Genomic DNA, 16,557 nt, shown 5'->3' on the forward strand with positions numbered 1-16,557 from the left:
GTCAAACCTCCTGTCCTGCTATCACTCCTTCATTTGGCTCTCTCTGTAAATAAGATCAGAGTCTCTCTCAGTTGTCCCGGATGAATAACAGTTAGAAACCCATCAGTGCAGATGTGGCATAAATTACTCAGGTAATGCCGTACAGTGTGTCTTGGTGGTTTTCACTCATCTGGCAGCCAGCAGAAGTTAGATAACTAGCTACCATAGAGTTTGACTCCCGAACATCTCAGCAACCAGGAGACGCCCTCCAGAAGACCTGATAGGGATTCTGCTACTGTATCCTGCACCTGAATAAGGGCGAGAAACACAAACACAGGTTGAAAAAAAAAAAAAAAAAAAAAGTCTCATGAAACTGACACTGGATAGATTTCAATTATCAATCTTTTAATCTTTCAATTACCATCCAAGGGTTAGCCAGCTGGAGTAGTCCGAGTCTCTTTGCGATGTTGACACAGGGAGTTCGACACCTGGCCCTGTTTCTGCTGTTACTGGTTTGCAGGCGGGTTATCCTGACTTCTTCCGATTCTTCTCTGGAGACACAGGAGAGCACCAGCAGAGGCCTGGTCGCTGAACCCTCGGCACAGCTAAGCACAGCCCGAATCTGAGCCGCCTCGGACTCCCCGTCGCCTACTGATGACATGGTTTTTCATGCAAATGGTCTTCGCTGGCAATTTATGTGGCAAAAAAAAAAAACACTGTGCATGATGCGACATGGTGGTAGCAGAGGAGCAGAAGCTGCGAATAGATATGCCATCTTTATCTCACCTCTCTCAGGCTCTGCATTGGCTACATAGATGAAACCGTCCACCACCTGGCACACTTGCTGGACCTGAGGAGCAGGGCTGTAGATTGGACAGCCTGAGTCATCGGTTCCTTCAAAGGTAAAAAGTTTATTACTGATGCTCTGCTGCTGCAATCTGGCTTTCTCCCTCTCTGCCCTGCACACACAAGCACACACAGTTTAATGACGGTGGCAGTATTCACAATGACACGCAGGAAAAACAGATTATAACTGCAACTCACATGGTATCTTTGAATACAAAGTGCTTACCTATTGGTTGAGTACAGAGTCAGGATATTGAATTTGTGTTGGTTGTTGAACATGTAACTGATCCCTGAGCCAATACCTAGAGTATAAAAACAAGGGTCGGTTAGGTTCTTGGGACGTCTTAGCTGATAACAATTATTGGCCAATATTGCCACCGAGTGGTAGGAAAGTAAACGTACAACAAGTAAGTGAAGTGTGTGGTTTGTAAAAATAACCACATCAACATTATCTGCTTGTTAAAGTGATCTTGTTCCAGTGCCAGCTCAAGAAGAAATTGGACTTTAAACTGATTCAGGGGTGTTTTTGTCACTATGCTAATAATGGTGACCGGGAAGAGCTTATAGCCTTCATCATCAGCACTCAACATTAAAAGTTATCTCACCGTTTATCTGTCTGTGAGGAGTGCCCGACACTGGAAGCACATCTGGAGCACGCAGGAGCCTTGTGACTAAAGACACGTCCAGCTGCTCCATGCCGGGGCCCAACATGGCATAACGTGGCTCAGATGAGGGCACCAGAGACTGGAGAAAAGAGGTCATGACCTCATATGTCGGCCGTGAGGGAAGCCATTGTTGTCTGCAGGATGGGCAGCCTTTCAGGTATCTGTCGAGACATAAACGGCGGTCAAAATCTCTTTCAAACAAACTGACCTCGATACGGGACGACAGAAAAAGACACCCACTCTGACATGTAGTCAACTTTCGATTCCATCCCTTTGTCGCCCCACTCTTCTCTATCGTCCAGGCTCTCGTCTTCATTGATTAGTGGTGCGTCCAACAACTCCAGTTGGGGCATGCTCACGTGATCAATGGAGGGCCAGTTTAGCATGTCCCTGTGCAGGAAGTATCTCCACAGTACTGGATCTCTAACCATGGCCCTCCAGTACCGACTGGTGGCTCCCAGAATGCAGATATCCGCCGGAGACAGTAAGGTCATGATCAGGAACTGTACGTCCACCTTAAAGAGGGAGGGTATGATTTAATACCACGATTTCAACAAAACTAAACTAAAAGAGTGTCAAGGACTAGTTAGAAGGAGACAGGAAGGAAACGGTGGACAATCACTAACACTTGAATATATATTATCAATAGAAATACATAAGAGGATAAGAAAAGCCTGGCATTTCAAATATTACTTTAGTGAGCGTTGGCTACATAAATATTAACAGTAAAATGTGGGCTTCTTTAAGTGTCACAGTAGATAGTTTTATAAACTATAGAGCAAGTAGCAAGTACTATGACTTTGTCAAATGAACGAATTCTGGTCTTGAGTAAACTGCTTGTACAAAAGGGTGTCTCTTCACCACCCGACTCAATGGCTATTACATTTAACCAGCTTATTTCACTTTATGTAATGTAAAAAACATCTTGTCCATTCATTTGTGGTACTATTACATTTGACAATTAAAATGTGACGCATTATGAAGCCTGTTCAACCAGAACAGAAAGCTCCACCTTGGACCTACCCTGAACCCTGGCCTTCAGCCAATGTTTGCCAAAAGTTCCCGGAAGGTTCGAATAACAACGTGCCGTGGAGTGTTGAGGAAACAGCATCACAGCACACGTTAGTCGCTTGCTTTGACATAACGACCGCGACTGATAAGTAGAGCATGGATGTAGTGAGAGGGGGCATTTTGACGGAAGTAAAGGTAAATTCAGTTATGACGTTATCCAGCATTCACTATGGCCCAATCCCAATGTCCCCCCTAAAGCCTCAAACCCTGAACCCGCAAGGACTTACTGACGTCATGACGTCACCTGGTAAATGGTTGAGTGTGAGAGACTGTGAGGGCTTGAGATAGTGTAAATAGGAATGGGACAGCACTTTGGGTATTTATTTCATACTTTGTACTTCCTGATTTGAAAGTCTTCAGGCTCTTTCCTCACAAGTTGAGAGGTAACTTCATATAATCCATTTACTCGTTTTTGCCAAAACACCTTCAATGACAAAATCAAATATTTGATGAATAAATAAATATCCTCTGATTTCAAGTTTACTTTTTGTACCATCTTCAACCCTTAATGTTTCTGAGTAAATTTAATATGACAGGCTGAACACACGTGAGCCGTCCTCTTTGTTTACCTTTTTTTTTACGTCTCCATGCGTCCACTGGTTAACCCGTGTTTAACGTCACATTGCAATGATTTGTGGGTAATTCCCTTAGACAAAGTCAGCTGACTTACGGTAAGGGCTCATAAAGGGCTCAAAATGTCTGCAAGAGATTCAAAAACTATGATTTAGCAGTGGGACATCCCCAAACCCTCACGGACTTCGCGGGAGCGCGCCTCAAAGCCCGTAAAGGGGGACATTGGGATGGGGCCACTGGTTAGCACTCTATCCAGCAGTTTAAGTGACGTATTCATGAGCGGCTGTCCGCAGGATGGGATTAATATTGTACGTGTCGCGTGTCAAAATTGCACTAGATTTTTGAAAAAGCACTTCATGGGGTCCCCATCAATACACCCACCACGTGAGAAGATTGGAGGAGCGGTTATCGAGATATGCGAGGAACAGTTTCCAGGCTTTAGATGTCCTATAGGGAAACACGTCGAAATTGTAGAAATGCATTTGAACCTCACATACCTGACCCTACCTCGCTCCATGAGATGAATATATACTTTAAAACGGCTATATAGTTTAGGACAGGTCAAACTAAACAAAAGACAATTCCATTAATTTCACTCACCGGTAAACTATCCAGAGATCCCGGTTGTGGCTCTCCTACCGCGTCCACAACAGGCGTCGAAGAGCCTTTGACAACTTTACCACTGTTTGGGAAATATCGGTCCCTGAACCGTCTGAGGCTGCGGATCACAACAGACTCGCTGAGCTGCTGGGTCTGTCCTGCCATGATTTCAGAAGTGAGTGGTAATAAGCGAAGAGATGGTAAAACCACTGTGATATCGACGGAGTGAGCGATGACAACACATCCACCCGTCTTACTTCCTTGTTGCTGGCTGAAGTGTGGCATTGTGGGTACTGTGTTTTTCAATAATGTGCAGCTAAATCGTGTTTTTCTTAAAACAACGCGCGTGTTTATTGTCAACGAGGACATAAAAAACAGAAAATGATTTTCGTCCAAACAACACAGAGTCTCTATTAATAGTTGTACTATCAAGGTTACTGAAGTGGCAGAGAAATGTAATTTTGCAATAGATGGGAATACAAGTGGCGCATTACAAAGCTGGTATGAACAAATCTGAACATACTTCAAATAGTCATGAATACATCATTGTCAATTGTTTTTGAACACCTTTCTTTTGCCTTTAGTGTATATTTGTATACACACATACATATATAATGTATATGCAATTATAATATATTAAAAAGCATAACAAAATAGCAAAAAAACAATAAATAAAATGTTACTGTGCAATGTCTCATTTCCAGCTGGATTATCTTAAATCTTTAAAAAAAAAAAAAAAAGAAAAAAAAAAGAAAAAAAAGGTCAATTTCATTAATAACCTTTTAATATTTATATTAATGTTATTATAACACATTCTCGGAGCAAAATAAGTGCCCCAGTCAACAGTCTGGAATCAAGATGATAACTGCTTTTTCAGCAGGACAGGGCAAAATGTTATTTAACAACCTCGGCTGCATCCCCTGCCAGTTTTACACCACCAGTCTCATCCTTTCTAACCTCTCCTTCACCTGCTTTGGCCTCGGCCATTTGGCATGGGATGAGGTTGCCTGTAGACACTGATCCAAAGACTCTCTTTCACATACACTTTCTCCCCATGTCTCTACTGTACCTTCCACAAGATTACACCCCACCTGATGAATTGCATTTTTATTTGGGGTTTACACACATTTGAATACTGAACTTAGATCTGTGCCCGAGGGCAACTTCAACACAGGGGCAGCTGGGTTCACTGTAAAATACTAAGGATTTCCTTGGCATTTTCTGTGTTCCAGCCCTGGCCCTGCAGAGGGCCCTCACAGGCCAGCACATATTTGTTGAGGATCTGTGTGCCAATGTCCCGAAACTGGAGGCGATCTTCCTTGCGATCCATAGTGTCAGCACTGCAGTCCTCGTACTTGACCGCCCAGAAACACATTTCCCCGATGTACATCATCGTCAACAGGTGTGTGTCTGAGAAGATGCCTGGCCAAAATCATAAGTAAGTAGTGAGTATGATCAAATGGCCCACATGAAGAATTTTCTGCCAACTTGACTGAAGCTGCACAACAGTTCGTGTTAATCATAGATAACTGATGACACGTTTACCTTCAGATAGGAAGCTTGCTGTAGCAGTGTCATGGAGCACCACGCCATCGTTGAGCTTCACAGAGTTTCTCACCTGCAGCATCCGCATTAGGTAGCGCACCCCTTCCTGAATACACTAGATTGAAACAGAGTCAGATGAGCATTAGGACTAATCTCAGCATATGCCAAAAAAAAAAAAAACTCACATACTAAACTTCTGTTTGCACCAAAACAAAGTAAATTGATCTGGCTGAATCAGCCCACATTTCTGTTCACAAAGACAATTTACTGAATCTACTTAGATCTCTTAACAATGTGGCACCTTAAGGAATGTGTCCTTGTTTTTCTTAATCCACTGTTTTCGCTGATGAAGGGTGTGGCAGTACATGTACAGCAGAGCTCCACGTCTCCAATAGAGGCATTCTAACAGCTCAAGGCCCAACATAGACTGCACCTATTAAAAACCAAAAGACATAAATAGCACTGTTTGACAATGACATGGAATTAAATATGTGCTACTTCTTTTTTTGCAAAATATAAACCAACTAGAGACCACATTAAAGTGGAACTGACATTACTAGGAATACTCTAAAAACATGCACACAAGATGGTCTTGACACACATATACACACTTCCTGTGCTGGTGCTAGCCTCCCTGCCAAAACCTCTGGCTCGGTCAGGTCTTGCAGCAGCTGCTGGATTTTAAAAGGTGAGCAGTCCTCAGGGAACTCCTGGTCCACCAGTTTATTCTCTTCATAAAATGTGATGTCCAGGATTACCTAAAGGATGAAAAACAAATGTATACTCACACTTGACATTGAATACAATGTTCAAGAAACCTACGCAACAAGTTTCACGATTACAAAAATACTGTTTAAGTCAACCGAAGCAAACTAAATGACTATATTGAGTTCTTCATCAATAAAGTAGATCAAATCAGAATCACTAAAAACCCTATTGAGCCTCTTCAGTCAGGGTTTAGACCACTTCACATCAACAAGACAACCGTAACAATCTACAACTAACCTCTGACTCCAGCACACACTTGGCTTTAATCTTCCTCAATCTAAGCATCTCTTGGTACAAAGCTAGCTAAGTAACTTAATTGCAGTTAGGGCATACATTTCCACTCCTACATTGTGAAAGCTATGATATCAGTTAAGTAAATATTACCCCTATTTGTAGATGTATAGCATATGGTTTTGAACTCAAAGGCTAAACTGAGGGGCTACAAGTTTGACGTTTATAGGGGTAAAACAAAAAAATAAATTAATTTTAGTTAATCGCTTATGTCATTTATCAAGCAAACCTGCCAAGGATTTGGTGGTTACGCCTTCTCAAATTTAAGGATGCTTTCCCCTGTTTAATAAAAGTAAGCATGACTGAATACCTTTGAGGTTTGGACTCTAACACAGATGCACCTCACAATCTGAAGATCACCTTGAGTTCAGGGAATTTAAGAGGCATTTTTTTCACTATTTTATGATGTTTTACAAACTAAATGATTAATGGAAAACAGTGCCAGATATTAAACACTAATGAAGTGTAATGAAGTACCTGTGTGTAATCCTGAAGCACCTTGGAAAGGTTGCTACTCTCCCCTCCTTGCCTGTAATAGCTTTTCAACTTGTCTAGTATGGCAGACGCATTCTGTAAATAGTCATCATCTGTGGAAGAACGACACATTAACATGTTACCAATTATTTCTGTACTGTTGATGAATGACACTGTATATTTACAAGTTTATGCAAAAGAGTTTTACCGTAACAAAGCTAACGGCAATGTGACTGCCAACATAATACGTTAATACAATCATGGCATGAAATGTGAACTAACGTTTTCAAGCGTTTAACAATGTTTACATGTAATGACTAATATAACAGGTAGAATTCAACATAAAATAATGGCAACTTTACTTCTACGGTTAACGCTCACCCCTATTTTATTTACTTTTAGGTGGCATCGTGTTTCATGGCCAGCTAACGTAAAACGTTTGTCAACAATAATGCATTTTAGCTAACGTTAGCAAATTTACGCTAGCCGTTAACTCGGACACCCATATACATCAAAAACAAACATCGGTCAGTTAGTAACAGTTACGAAGTTAAATGTTCACCGGCCGTTAGTTAACTGTTGGGCAAGTATTATCTGCCGATAACATTTCATCAGACAACAGCTGTTGTTATAGTTGCAAGCTATGTTAGATAACGTTAGCTAGCTTGCTAGTTAGCTAATAAACTGAACAATAATCTTAGCCACGCAGACGAGGTGCCAAGAACGGCCACAAGACACAAAAATAACAACGTTATGTCCATACCTTGCTTTTCAGCTCTGAGACTGGAACACTTGATGTCTAACTCAAATATCCTTCTCTCCAACTCAAAACCCTGTCGCCTGTAGTCGTCGGCCATGACTAAAAGTATGCGTCACGTGAGCCAGGGATTACTCACGTGCTCATAGTGTCATGCCTGTTTCCAAGAGACATCCGTGTGTTTGTGTGTGTGCGCGTGCGCCTGGAGGTAGTTATCTCCACACTTGTATATACTTCAATTCCGATACTTATTCCACCTTGAGGGTTTTGAAACGACATTACCGTCTCTGTAATAGTGAAAGCATTTTGCAGTTCGCCGAGTACTTCATGGTGGCGTGGTGGTGGTGGTGAAAGGGTTAAATTTAAATGAGCTTGCCGAGCCTCTCTGTATCACCGCGTGCTAGTCCAGCCCATTGACGCGCTGAGTTTTTGACGTGGAAGCTAGCATTGCGGGTAGCCACACAGCGACCTTTCAGCAGCCTACACCATCTGTCGTCTCGTCGGCTGCAGCTATCACTGTGCTCCGCTCCCCGTGTCTCCAAAACATGGCTGCCCTCAAAGCCTTGTGCAGAGCGGAGAATTTATTCTTCAAAAATCTCTCAGGTCCCTGCAGAACCAAATTAAATGGGGCAAATCTCCAATTGAGCAAGGTTGGTACGGTTACGTTGATGGGTTCAATAATTGACAAGGTTAACACAAGATGCTTGTAAATCGCTGGAATACATGATCATAATATTGTGACGATTAATGATTAAACAATGACTAGAAAGTTTATTGTAGCGGCATTACATAACGCACAGTCAAAACGTCCAACGTGAAGGTGTGCTCGTGTTTGGCATAATCCACCTCTACCAGTATGTATTTACACGCAAACAACATTTTCGTTATGCAACAGTTATAGTCTGGACGTTGTACAATACAGTCATGTCATTGCTTTCATAATCCACTGTGCTGGCTGAAATTAGAAATAATAAGGAATCTTAGGACTTCATTTGAGTCCTAAGATAACTGTTGTCTTGGGACTCTTGATCGCGGGCTACCCTCAAGCTCTGCTCCTTTTTATTGAAGGATTTATTCATCAGTTTTGCTTATCTTTCCCCTCCTCAACTGAGTAAACTCGATAAGGCACTGAAACTGTGCAAACATATTAGCTGCCCTCAGGCATCTGTCGGTTTCGTTTTAACCAGCAATGTTTTTTTAAGCGTTATACTGGTATGTTCTTATTCAGAATCACTTATAGTTAATTCCTGGAGCTCTTTTTGAAAGACTAAATTGAAGTGTTGTTGTTGATTTTAATCGCCTCTTGATCTGCTTCCTGCAGTCCTGCGGCTGCTACTTTTCTACCTCCAGCCAAAGAAGTTCACGCTTCTACTCGGATCCCACAGAGGCAGTCAAAGATATCCCAAGTGGAGCTACCATTCTTGTAGGAGGTAAGGTATACAACACTTTCACAAACGGACTCTTAAGATTATAGGATGGTTACATCGACACCTCGATGAAAAGTGCTGGCAAGTTATCTCAGTTTGTAACTGTGTGCAAGTTTTGTTAACTCATGAAAACAATGTGTGTTCAATGAGCACCTAACTGCAAAGTGAGCTTGCGCTCTGTCTGGCATGGTGGTTGTTTACCATCCACACACAGAGCACACAGAAATTCCACAGCTCTTATTTATAGTCAAGTTCGGAGTGACATTGTTAAACATTTTCCGTTGTGTGTCACCTCTATCTGGGGGAAAAAACACACGGACAAACAGAAATCTGCCTCACTCAGTGTAATATTAGAAACACGTGATACTGACAAATGACTAGAATTACCTGAGGCTTGGTTCCAGGTTGATCATGTTATTAGATTCAACGTTTTCCTGTGTGTTTTGTAACAGAGGGAAATATTATAGTTTTTTCTTTTTTCCATATCTGCCATGTTCCTAACCCTACTAGGTGAAAGTTCCACCTTAAAGTACCATAGCTACGCCTTTTCACACACTCTGCAATGACTCCTTGGTTGCTTCCACTTTCTTTTTGTTTATAATGCATTACTGCCTTTTTATGTGTGGCGCAACACAGGCTTTGGATTATGTGGAATCCCAGAGAATCTCATCAACAGTTTACTGAAGACCGGCGTTAACGGTCTCACGGCCGTCAGCAACAATGCAGGGTAAGTGTGTGTGTGTGTGTGGATCTGAATGTGTGCTTGCAAACCAAGCAGTGTTGCAGTGACTCCTTCAGTGGTCAGGTGTGTGATGTGTGTCTTTTCTCTCAGTGGGACAAACTACAGATATATACGTTCAGAGGTGACATCAATGCCCTTTATTAAGCATTCTGTCTAGTTACCTTGATATGCAGGAGAATCTCAAACTAGAGACGTAGTCATTTATTCTACTAAGCATTGGGTTCATGGCTCAATCATTTAGGAAATACCTGAATCATGACAATCCTGGAAAGAACATTTTTTCATTTTTAAAGAAGTACAAATTAAAAGGTTTACCCATATGCTATCAACTTAGCTTTTTACCCCAATTTCCCTGGATCTTTTTGTAGCACCATGTTGATGTCTCTCTTGCAGACTAGGAAACAGTCTTGTCAGTTGTCATGTTGCAATCTTTTTCCGTAACTGAATGCCAATGTGCTGCCACACAGTAAACGTATAGCTTTATATGAAGTGTTTGCACAGCAGCATTGAAACATGAAAAGAGTCACTGGAACCTGTTCTACTTAAATATGAAACCGATTCTGCAGAAATACTGACTACGGACCGCAATGAATCAACAATCAAACATGTTCCAACACCTCACACACACAGTCTTTCATTTCTACATTGAAAGTATTGGCTTACCAAAATATTGAACTTTAACCTCAACTTGATTTGCTGGTGCAAACTGTGATTGCTGAACTGTTCCAATTTGCACTCTGCATACAGCACACATTAGAAACCCCACTCTGAAATAGATTACCGTATATGGTCTGATATATTCCTGGAGAACTTGTATTCCATCTCTACAACTGCAGACATACTTACACAACTGTGCGTGGATTGCGGTTGCTGAAAGAGTGTCAAACTGAACGGTTGGATATTTTGACAAACCTACAGAAACTTATATATATGTATGTAACTTGGGCCAATGGTAGGGTTCCGCTACTGTAATTGCAGTACACAGTACCAGTATTAAAATGCAGTCTCAACTATTGAAAAAAACTTGTCTATGCTCATAAAACTGCTAAATTGAGGTTTAGAGTCACAAGTGGTGGCACAGAGTGATTCCTATTGTAGTTGTGCAGTAGGAAAATCAAATGGCTTAGTCTCTGCACAGACACTTTGAATACATTTCTCTGTGCCAGTAGTTATTTCAGCATGAAAAACACTGTTCTACAAAGTGTGCTTCACAGAAGTTACTCTTCACCAGACTTCTCTCGTGGACTTTGGTTTTGCTGGATATTGATTCTCAAAATATTTACTTGAGCCCTTTGAACAATCATTGCTGCCCTTAGATTGTATATTGCAACCTCTTACAAACAGTGGCCATGTTGTCTCTGAGCCAGTCCCAACACAGCGGGTCATCTTATGCATGTCTACATGTAGGCTACGTGTACATTTTTGTGGGAACTATGGTATCTATAGTATGCACGAGTACATGTCTTGCCTCTGGCTCATATAGCAACGAGGGGAGTTTAAAACTGACTGCGTAACACACGACTTTTACGAAAGCTACCGGGCCTACTGTACATCCACTCTTTTTGTTTTGGGGACAACTAAGCGTGTCTGCAGGGAAGAGGGCTGTGAGGGGAAAGAGGCAGTTGTGTAACATTTCAATTTGGACAGAAGATTTCCGAAAGCTGTAAACTCCTCTTCCTCTGCTGCTTTGTTCTTGAAGACCTGAATGGGATGTTAATCCTCTTCAAGTCTCAGAGGAAGGACACGATTTTACACTATGTGTTACCTCTATCTCTGGAATAATGCACCTGTGATAACAGAGAGGACATTCTTTACCACCACGATGAGCACTTTGAGATAAACGCCATTTCTCTCAACACAGACTGACTGCTATAATCTGAATCCTGGTGAAAGTGCAATACTACAAATACGACATATGGGAGTCAAGACAATGTGATGAATGAAGTTTTTGTGAATAGTAAGAAACAGTAAGAGCAGTGTGTTTGATGTTTTCTGGGAAGATTGAATTCTGGCATGATGAAGACTGACACAGTGGGCTCTTCATGCACTGTAATAGGAGATGAGAGGATTCAGCTGTACACAAGAGGAGATTATTGAGCTGTGACAGAGCGGCACCCCCCTGCAGCTTTGTATTCATGCTTTCACCAGCATAGATTCTGTATGAAAGGCAGAAATTGTGTCCAATGCTGGAAGCTGCTCTGATCACTGAACATTTATCTTGGAGAGCTCGCATTTCTTCATTCTGTATTGTCCTCTGTCCCCGGTAGGAGAGTCCACCCGTTGAAGTTGACGTGGTGTTGTTTGTCCTCAAACAAACATACAAACACACAAGATAACAAACTGTTAGTCAGACTTGCCCTTTGACATAGACGGTCTTGGATGTTTTGTAACGCTAGCGGCGTGTGGGACGGGGGGGGGGGCTTAACACAGTCATCTGTTTTTTGATATTCTGAGCGCACATGACCTAGATATCTTGTCAGCTGAGGATCTGAGAGTAGAGTTGTGGACAAAGCAGTGGTTCCTGATTCTCGGCTCCCTGGGATATCGGAAAGAAGGAAAATCCGCTCTTTGCAAAGCTCAGCTTTTGTGTTGGCTCTGAACAGTAGGATCAGAGACCGGAATAAAGGGCAACAATTTCTTAAATCCAAGGTTTACATTAACATAAAGTAAACATTTTTAAAGTTTCATTTGGTTGGTCATTAAAACAGATTTGATTTGATTGGAGTGTTCTCAGAGGAATACTGCCTGTAATAAGACAGGGTGGGAAATATAAGACAGAACCCTCTTTATATGTTTTATTAAGTTGTATGAAGACTATGCCTTCATATGTTAAAGACTGACCAGCCACATAAAGTCAGTTATCTCACTAAACCGTTAGTATCCCAACAGCCCTCGTAACACAATGACTGTCTCTGGTCCCAGAGAGGAGTAGTCACAGTGCTATGTAAAGGTCTGAATGTGTGACGTCCTATAGCACCGCGTGGAGCAGGTGTAACCCAGATTTCTGACCGAGACGAGCGCCACAGGTTCATTAAAATGCCGTCGCTGCATGCGTCATAAAAACAGAGTAATAATTCTGTGCGGTTTTCCCAGACAATAAACAAGGCGATGCTCTCAAATGTCTCAGTGGTCTCACAAGCCTTCATTACGGCCGTGGATAGGCTGTTCCCGTCTTTAAGATCACATAAAAGGAGCCGTATCACTTGGTTTGGTCCAGTTACAACAGCTTTGAATAACCTCCCTGAGGATTTTTGGTAATAAAAGCTATGTTACAAACTGCGGAATTACATTGAGTAACGGTGGACGAAATTATCTGTTTTAAGAAACAGATAAAATCCTTCAATGGCAAAATGGCAACAATCCTCTACAAGCTAACTAAATTCATTTTACATATGAAACACAAAATAATCGATTGCATACACATTTGCAGCCTTTAAGACAGTTTGTATTAGAGGTAGCTTTAGCAGCCTTATGTGGACCTTCTGCATTCAACTTGTGAAATCTGTATAAACTGTGATCCCTTTCCTCGTTTTCTTTAAAATCTTTATTTGTTGAATATTGAAAATGTGAGTTTAAACCCACACTTTTCTGTCTTCGGTATTTGTTCAATATACTGTAGCCTGGCTGGGGGCGGCTGTGGCTCAGGAGGTAGAGCGGTCGTCCACTAATCACAAGATTGGCGGTTCAATCCTCTTTTTTAGAGTGTTTTTGGGCAATATACTGAACCACAAATTGTTTTGTGTGTGTGTGTGTGTGTGTGTGTTAATGGGTGAATGTTGGCTGGTGTTGTAAAGTGTTTTTAGTGGTCGCTAAGACAAGGAGAGCACCATATGAATGCCGTCCATTAACAATTTACCTAATCGTTCCCATTCAAAGGTTCATGATGATATGTGTATGTTTTTCTTCAGAGTGGATAACTTTGGCCTGGGCCTGCTGCTGAAGACTAAGCAGATCAAGAGGATGATCTCTTCCTACGTCGGGGAGAATGCAGAGTTTGAGCGACAGTATCTGACCGGGGAGTTGGAAGTGGAACTGACGCCACAGGTTGGTCAGAAAACATGGAAAGGTCTATACATAACTTTATGTTTTAGGAGGTTTTGACATGTTAAATTCCAACATCCAAATGATCAGACCTCATACTGTATATGTGATATACTGGACTATAACAAAGGCATGCAGTGGACACTTATATATTGTAGTGTTCTTTTAATCTGACACTCTTTTTTTTCCTTTCAGGGAACTCTTGCAGAGAGGATCAGGGCCGGGGGTGCTGGGGTTCCAGCCTTCTTCACAGCCACTGGCTACGGCACACTGATCCAAGAGGGAGGCTCTCCTATTAAGTACAACAAAGATGGCAGCATTGCCATCGCCAGTGAGAAGAGAGAGGTGAGAGTTTTGTGCACTTTTTTGCTTCCCAGGAAGCTGGATGTGGTGCGTTGTCGTTCTCTCCAGAAGTGAAAGCCATCCTTTCTTCACAGTGGAAGATGCATGTAGACCTGGGTTGAAGAAGTCCTCAAAATAGGCTTTGCATTACAAAAACACACATTCAGTCTCCATTTAAATAACGAGGGAAAGTTATTGTTTGTTGTTATTGAAAGTTCATGTTTACCAGAATAAGGCTTTTCACAGATGGCGTGATGCGTCGCCACGAATGTTTCTCGTGTTATTGATTTTCTTGTGTGAAAATTAAAAAATAAAAATCAGCAGTAATGACTAACCTCGGTCTGGACTCGCATATCTGGGCCAAGTCTGAAAATGCTGTAAACGCTGCATCCGGCGCCACTCACTCTTTGAATGGGGTTGTCATTGTACAGGTGCGGGAGTTCAATGGCAGGCACTACATCATGGAAAAGGCCATAACTGGAGACTTCGCACTGGTCAAGGCGTGGAAAGCTGACAAGGCTGGAAATATTATTTTCAGGTAACGGATGAAATGGAAGGTACCAGTATTTATCTCGTAAAGGATTCAGGTTCTTCCTGCCACAAAGCACATTAGACTGATCTTTATCACCTTGCTCGTGTTTGCACAACAATCTGCACATGATGCCAATGTCACGTGGCGAGAGTGAAACAGTTTAAGGAAAGGTCGGGATTGGTTTTCATTGACGATGAGCTTTGCAATGGAAATTCAATTATTTGAACCTTGACCTTTTTTTAAGATCTTTGAGGGATGTACTGTATGGACTGCTTCTAGCTACATGCCTTTCTTTCTTTTGATCCAAGTGTGTTAACATATCATATATCAGCATCAGCTTCTATATCTTGAATTATTCTCACAGCACACTCATCTCCGGTTAGGTTTAGGATCATCACTAACAACGTACATGGAACAAAGTCAGAAAAATCCAGATAATAAATCACTCATTAATTTAATGGATATCCTCATCAGTCTAAATTCAGTATTGACCCTCCATCTATCATCAGTAAGGTAATTTGCGCCAACCAATTAGTAGATGTAGTAAAGTATTTCTCCACAAGAGAGCAGTCTCTTCCAGTAAACTAACATGCCGTACTGGATACTAGATATTGGATGTTACACTGAGAGTTTTTGCGTTTTACTTGCTCATCTCTGCCTTTTTAATTTAAATATTATTATTTGTTTTCATATCACTTCTTTCTTGCTCTCCTCTGTCAGGAAAACAGCCAGGAACTTCAACCAGCCCATGTGCAAGGCAGCCAAAACCACCATAGTTGAGGTATGAATTTCCAACAACACAGACTTGGGCTTTCCTTTGAATGGTTTTCATGCGTTATGTCGACTCTCATTTTCTAGGAATTTAGTTATTCTGGCACTCACAGCTGAAAATCGCTCTCCTACTGTGCATGTTGTTATCTGAGCTTCTCTTTGCTTTGTTGACATAGCCAGGCCGGCCACTCGTGCCTCTAGTGCATGTGAGCGTGCATGTGAGCGTGCCCCACTGGTTCGCTCACGGCCGCCGCTCTGCACTGCTCTCATACGGTGGTTGCAGCTGATAACGCGTGTGTAGCACCCACCTTCCAGGCACCCCTCTGGTGAACACTGTTAGCTCTGTCAGCAGTTTTGCCATAGATTGCACTGTTAGCACCGTTAGCTATGAGCCTCTGGCTCGCCATCGACATGTTTAAAGCCGTTGAGACAATCGAAATACTCCCAATCTCGTATTCTGTAGCTTTTAATTTCCAGCTCGGCCTGGAACTGATCTCGTGTTAATGTGTGAATTTGTCTTTCAACAAACTAAATCAGCCGGCCACCTACATCCAAAGAATATCCATGTGGATTAAGAAACATTTTAATTATGTTGAACTGTAGATCATGAAGGAAATGGTGTAAATAAAAATGCCATTGACATTTGAACCCAACCACACAGTCTGTAGTCACCTAATCACCCGTAGCAGGAGAACAACAACACAGTCATCATCAGATAGATGTTATCTAACCAACCTCAAACAACAAGGCAGAGAAAAAAAAAAAAAAGAAAATCCTTTTCACAGTCAAGGTCGGAAGCAGAAATGTGAGACGGGCATCTTACAGGCGTAAGGCCAGGTGTTTTATGCTCGTGGGATGAAAGGATCACTTGGAATTGGAATTGGTTTTTATTCATCTGAAAATAACTATTAGACCTCAGATTATTAAAGGATTACAAGTTCAAAGATTTTAGCCTCAAACTGTATGATCAAAAACAAAGTCTGAACGTCCTGCTATCTCTGGGATGTCTGTGTCATCCTATCTGTCTGGTTACCCACCTGTCTTGCATTTGATCGTCTAGAAATGTGATCGCTCATCTCTTCCGTCTGTGTGTGTGTGTGTGTGTGTGTGTGTGTGTGTGTGTGTGTGTGTGT

The 16,557-nt window shown here is 41.8% G+C and overlaps 3 protein-coding genes across 4 annotated transcripts in view; 1 reads left to right on the forward strand and 2 right to left on the reverse strand.

Moving 5' to 3' along the window:
- Nucleotides 1-13: 13 nt before the first annotated feature.
- On the reverse strand, nt 14-4,123 carry fbxo4 (F-box protein 4). Of its 2 annotated transcripts, none has more exons than XM_031856107.1 (7): nt 3,735-4,123; nt 1,731-2,005; nt 1,431-1,651; nt 1,052-1,127; nt 766-938; nt 401-627; nt 14-287 (listed from the first exon to the last, which is right to left on the reverse strand). In XM_031856107.1, exons 1-7 carry the CDS (start codon nt 4,101-4,103, stop codon nt 195-197), a joined length of 1,434 nt encoding a protein of 477 aa, XP_031711967.1. In that variant the 5' UTR covers nt 4,104-4,123; the 3' UTR covers nt 14-194. The 2 variants fall into 2 exon arrangements, with proteins under 2 accessions (XP_031711967.1, XP_031711966.1); XM_031856106.1 differs by having other exon boundaries at nt 401-630.
- rimoc1 (rab7a interacting mon1-ccz1 complex subunit 1) lies at nt 4,061-8,023 on the reverse strand. Its single transcript, XM_031856109.1, has 6 exons — nt 7,576-8,023; nt 6,816-6,925; nt 5,891-6,037; nt 5,581-5,712; nt 5,280-5,394; nt 4,061-5,156 (listed from the first exon to the last, which is right to left on the reverse strand). Exons 1-6 carry the CDS (start codon nt 7,667-7,669, stop codon nt 4,921-4,923), a joined length of 834 nt encoding a protein of 277 aa, XP_031711969.1. The 5' UTR covers nt 7,670-8,023; the 3' UTR covers nt 4,061-4,920.
- The window catches only part of oxct1a (3-oxoacid CoA transferase 1a), a 45,489-nt gene continuing 36,683 nt past the window's right edge, over nt 7,752-16,557 (forward strand). Inside the window, exons 1-7 of the mRNA XM_031856105.1 lie at nt 7,752-8,219; nt 8,891-8,999; nt 9,633-9,723; nt 13,647-13,782; nt 13,975-14,124; nt 14,553-14,659; nt 15,374-15,434. Coding sequence (XP_031711965.1) covers nt 8,115-8,219; nt 8,891-8,999; nt 9,633-9,723; nt 13,647-13,782; nt 13,975-14,124; nt 14,553-14,659; nt 15,374-15,434 — 759 coding nt within the window. The 5' untranslated portion in view covers nt 7,752-8,114. The remainder of the gene's footprint in view (nt 8,220-8,890; nt 9,000-9,632; nt 9,724-13,646; nt 13,783-13,974; nt 14,125-14,552; nt 14,660-15,373; nt 15,435-16,557) is intronic.

Source organism: Anarrhichthys ocellatus, unplaced genomic scaffold (assembly GCF_004355925.1).
Source record: "Anarrhichthys ocellatus isolate YVR2014 unplaced genomic scaffold, GSC_Weel_1.0 scaffold17, whole genome shotgun sequence".
Lineage (NCBI taxonomy): Eukaryota > Metazoa > Chordata > Actinopteri > Perciformes > Anarhichadidae > Anarrhichthys > Anarrhichthys ocellatus.

What these genes read in the sequence shown, in the direction of transcription:
- fbxo4 (XM_031856106.1), bottom strand. Translation starts at nt 4,103, where the DNA reads ATGTCCTCGTTGACAATAAACACGCGCGTTGTTTTAAGAAAAACACGA. An exon ending in GATCTCTGGATAGTTTACCG is followed by an intron (nt 2,006 to 3,734) that starts GTGAGTGAAATT and finishes TCCCTCTTTAAG; the next exon opens with GTGGACGTACAGTTCCTGAT. An exon ending in AAAGTTGACTACATGTCAGA is followed by an intron (nt 1,652 to 1,730) that starts GTGGGTGTCTTT and finishes ATGTCTCGACAG; the next exon opens with ATACCTGAAAGGCTGCCCAT.
- rimoc1 (XM_031856109.1), bottom strand. Translation starts at nt 7,669, where the DNA reads ATGGCCGACGACTACAGGCGACAGGGTTTTGAGTTGGAGAGAAGGATA. An exon ending in GGCTAGCACCAGCACAGGAA is followed by an intron (nt 5,713 to 5,890) that starts GTGTGTATATGT and finishes GGTTTTTAATAG; the next exon opens with GTGCAGTCTATGTTGGGCCT. An exon ending in ACAAGGACACATTCCTTAAG is followed by an intron (nt 5,395 to 5,580) that starts GTGCCACATTGT and finishes GTTTCAATCTAG; the next exon opens with TGTATTCAGGAAGGGGTGCG.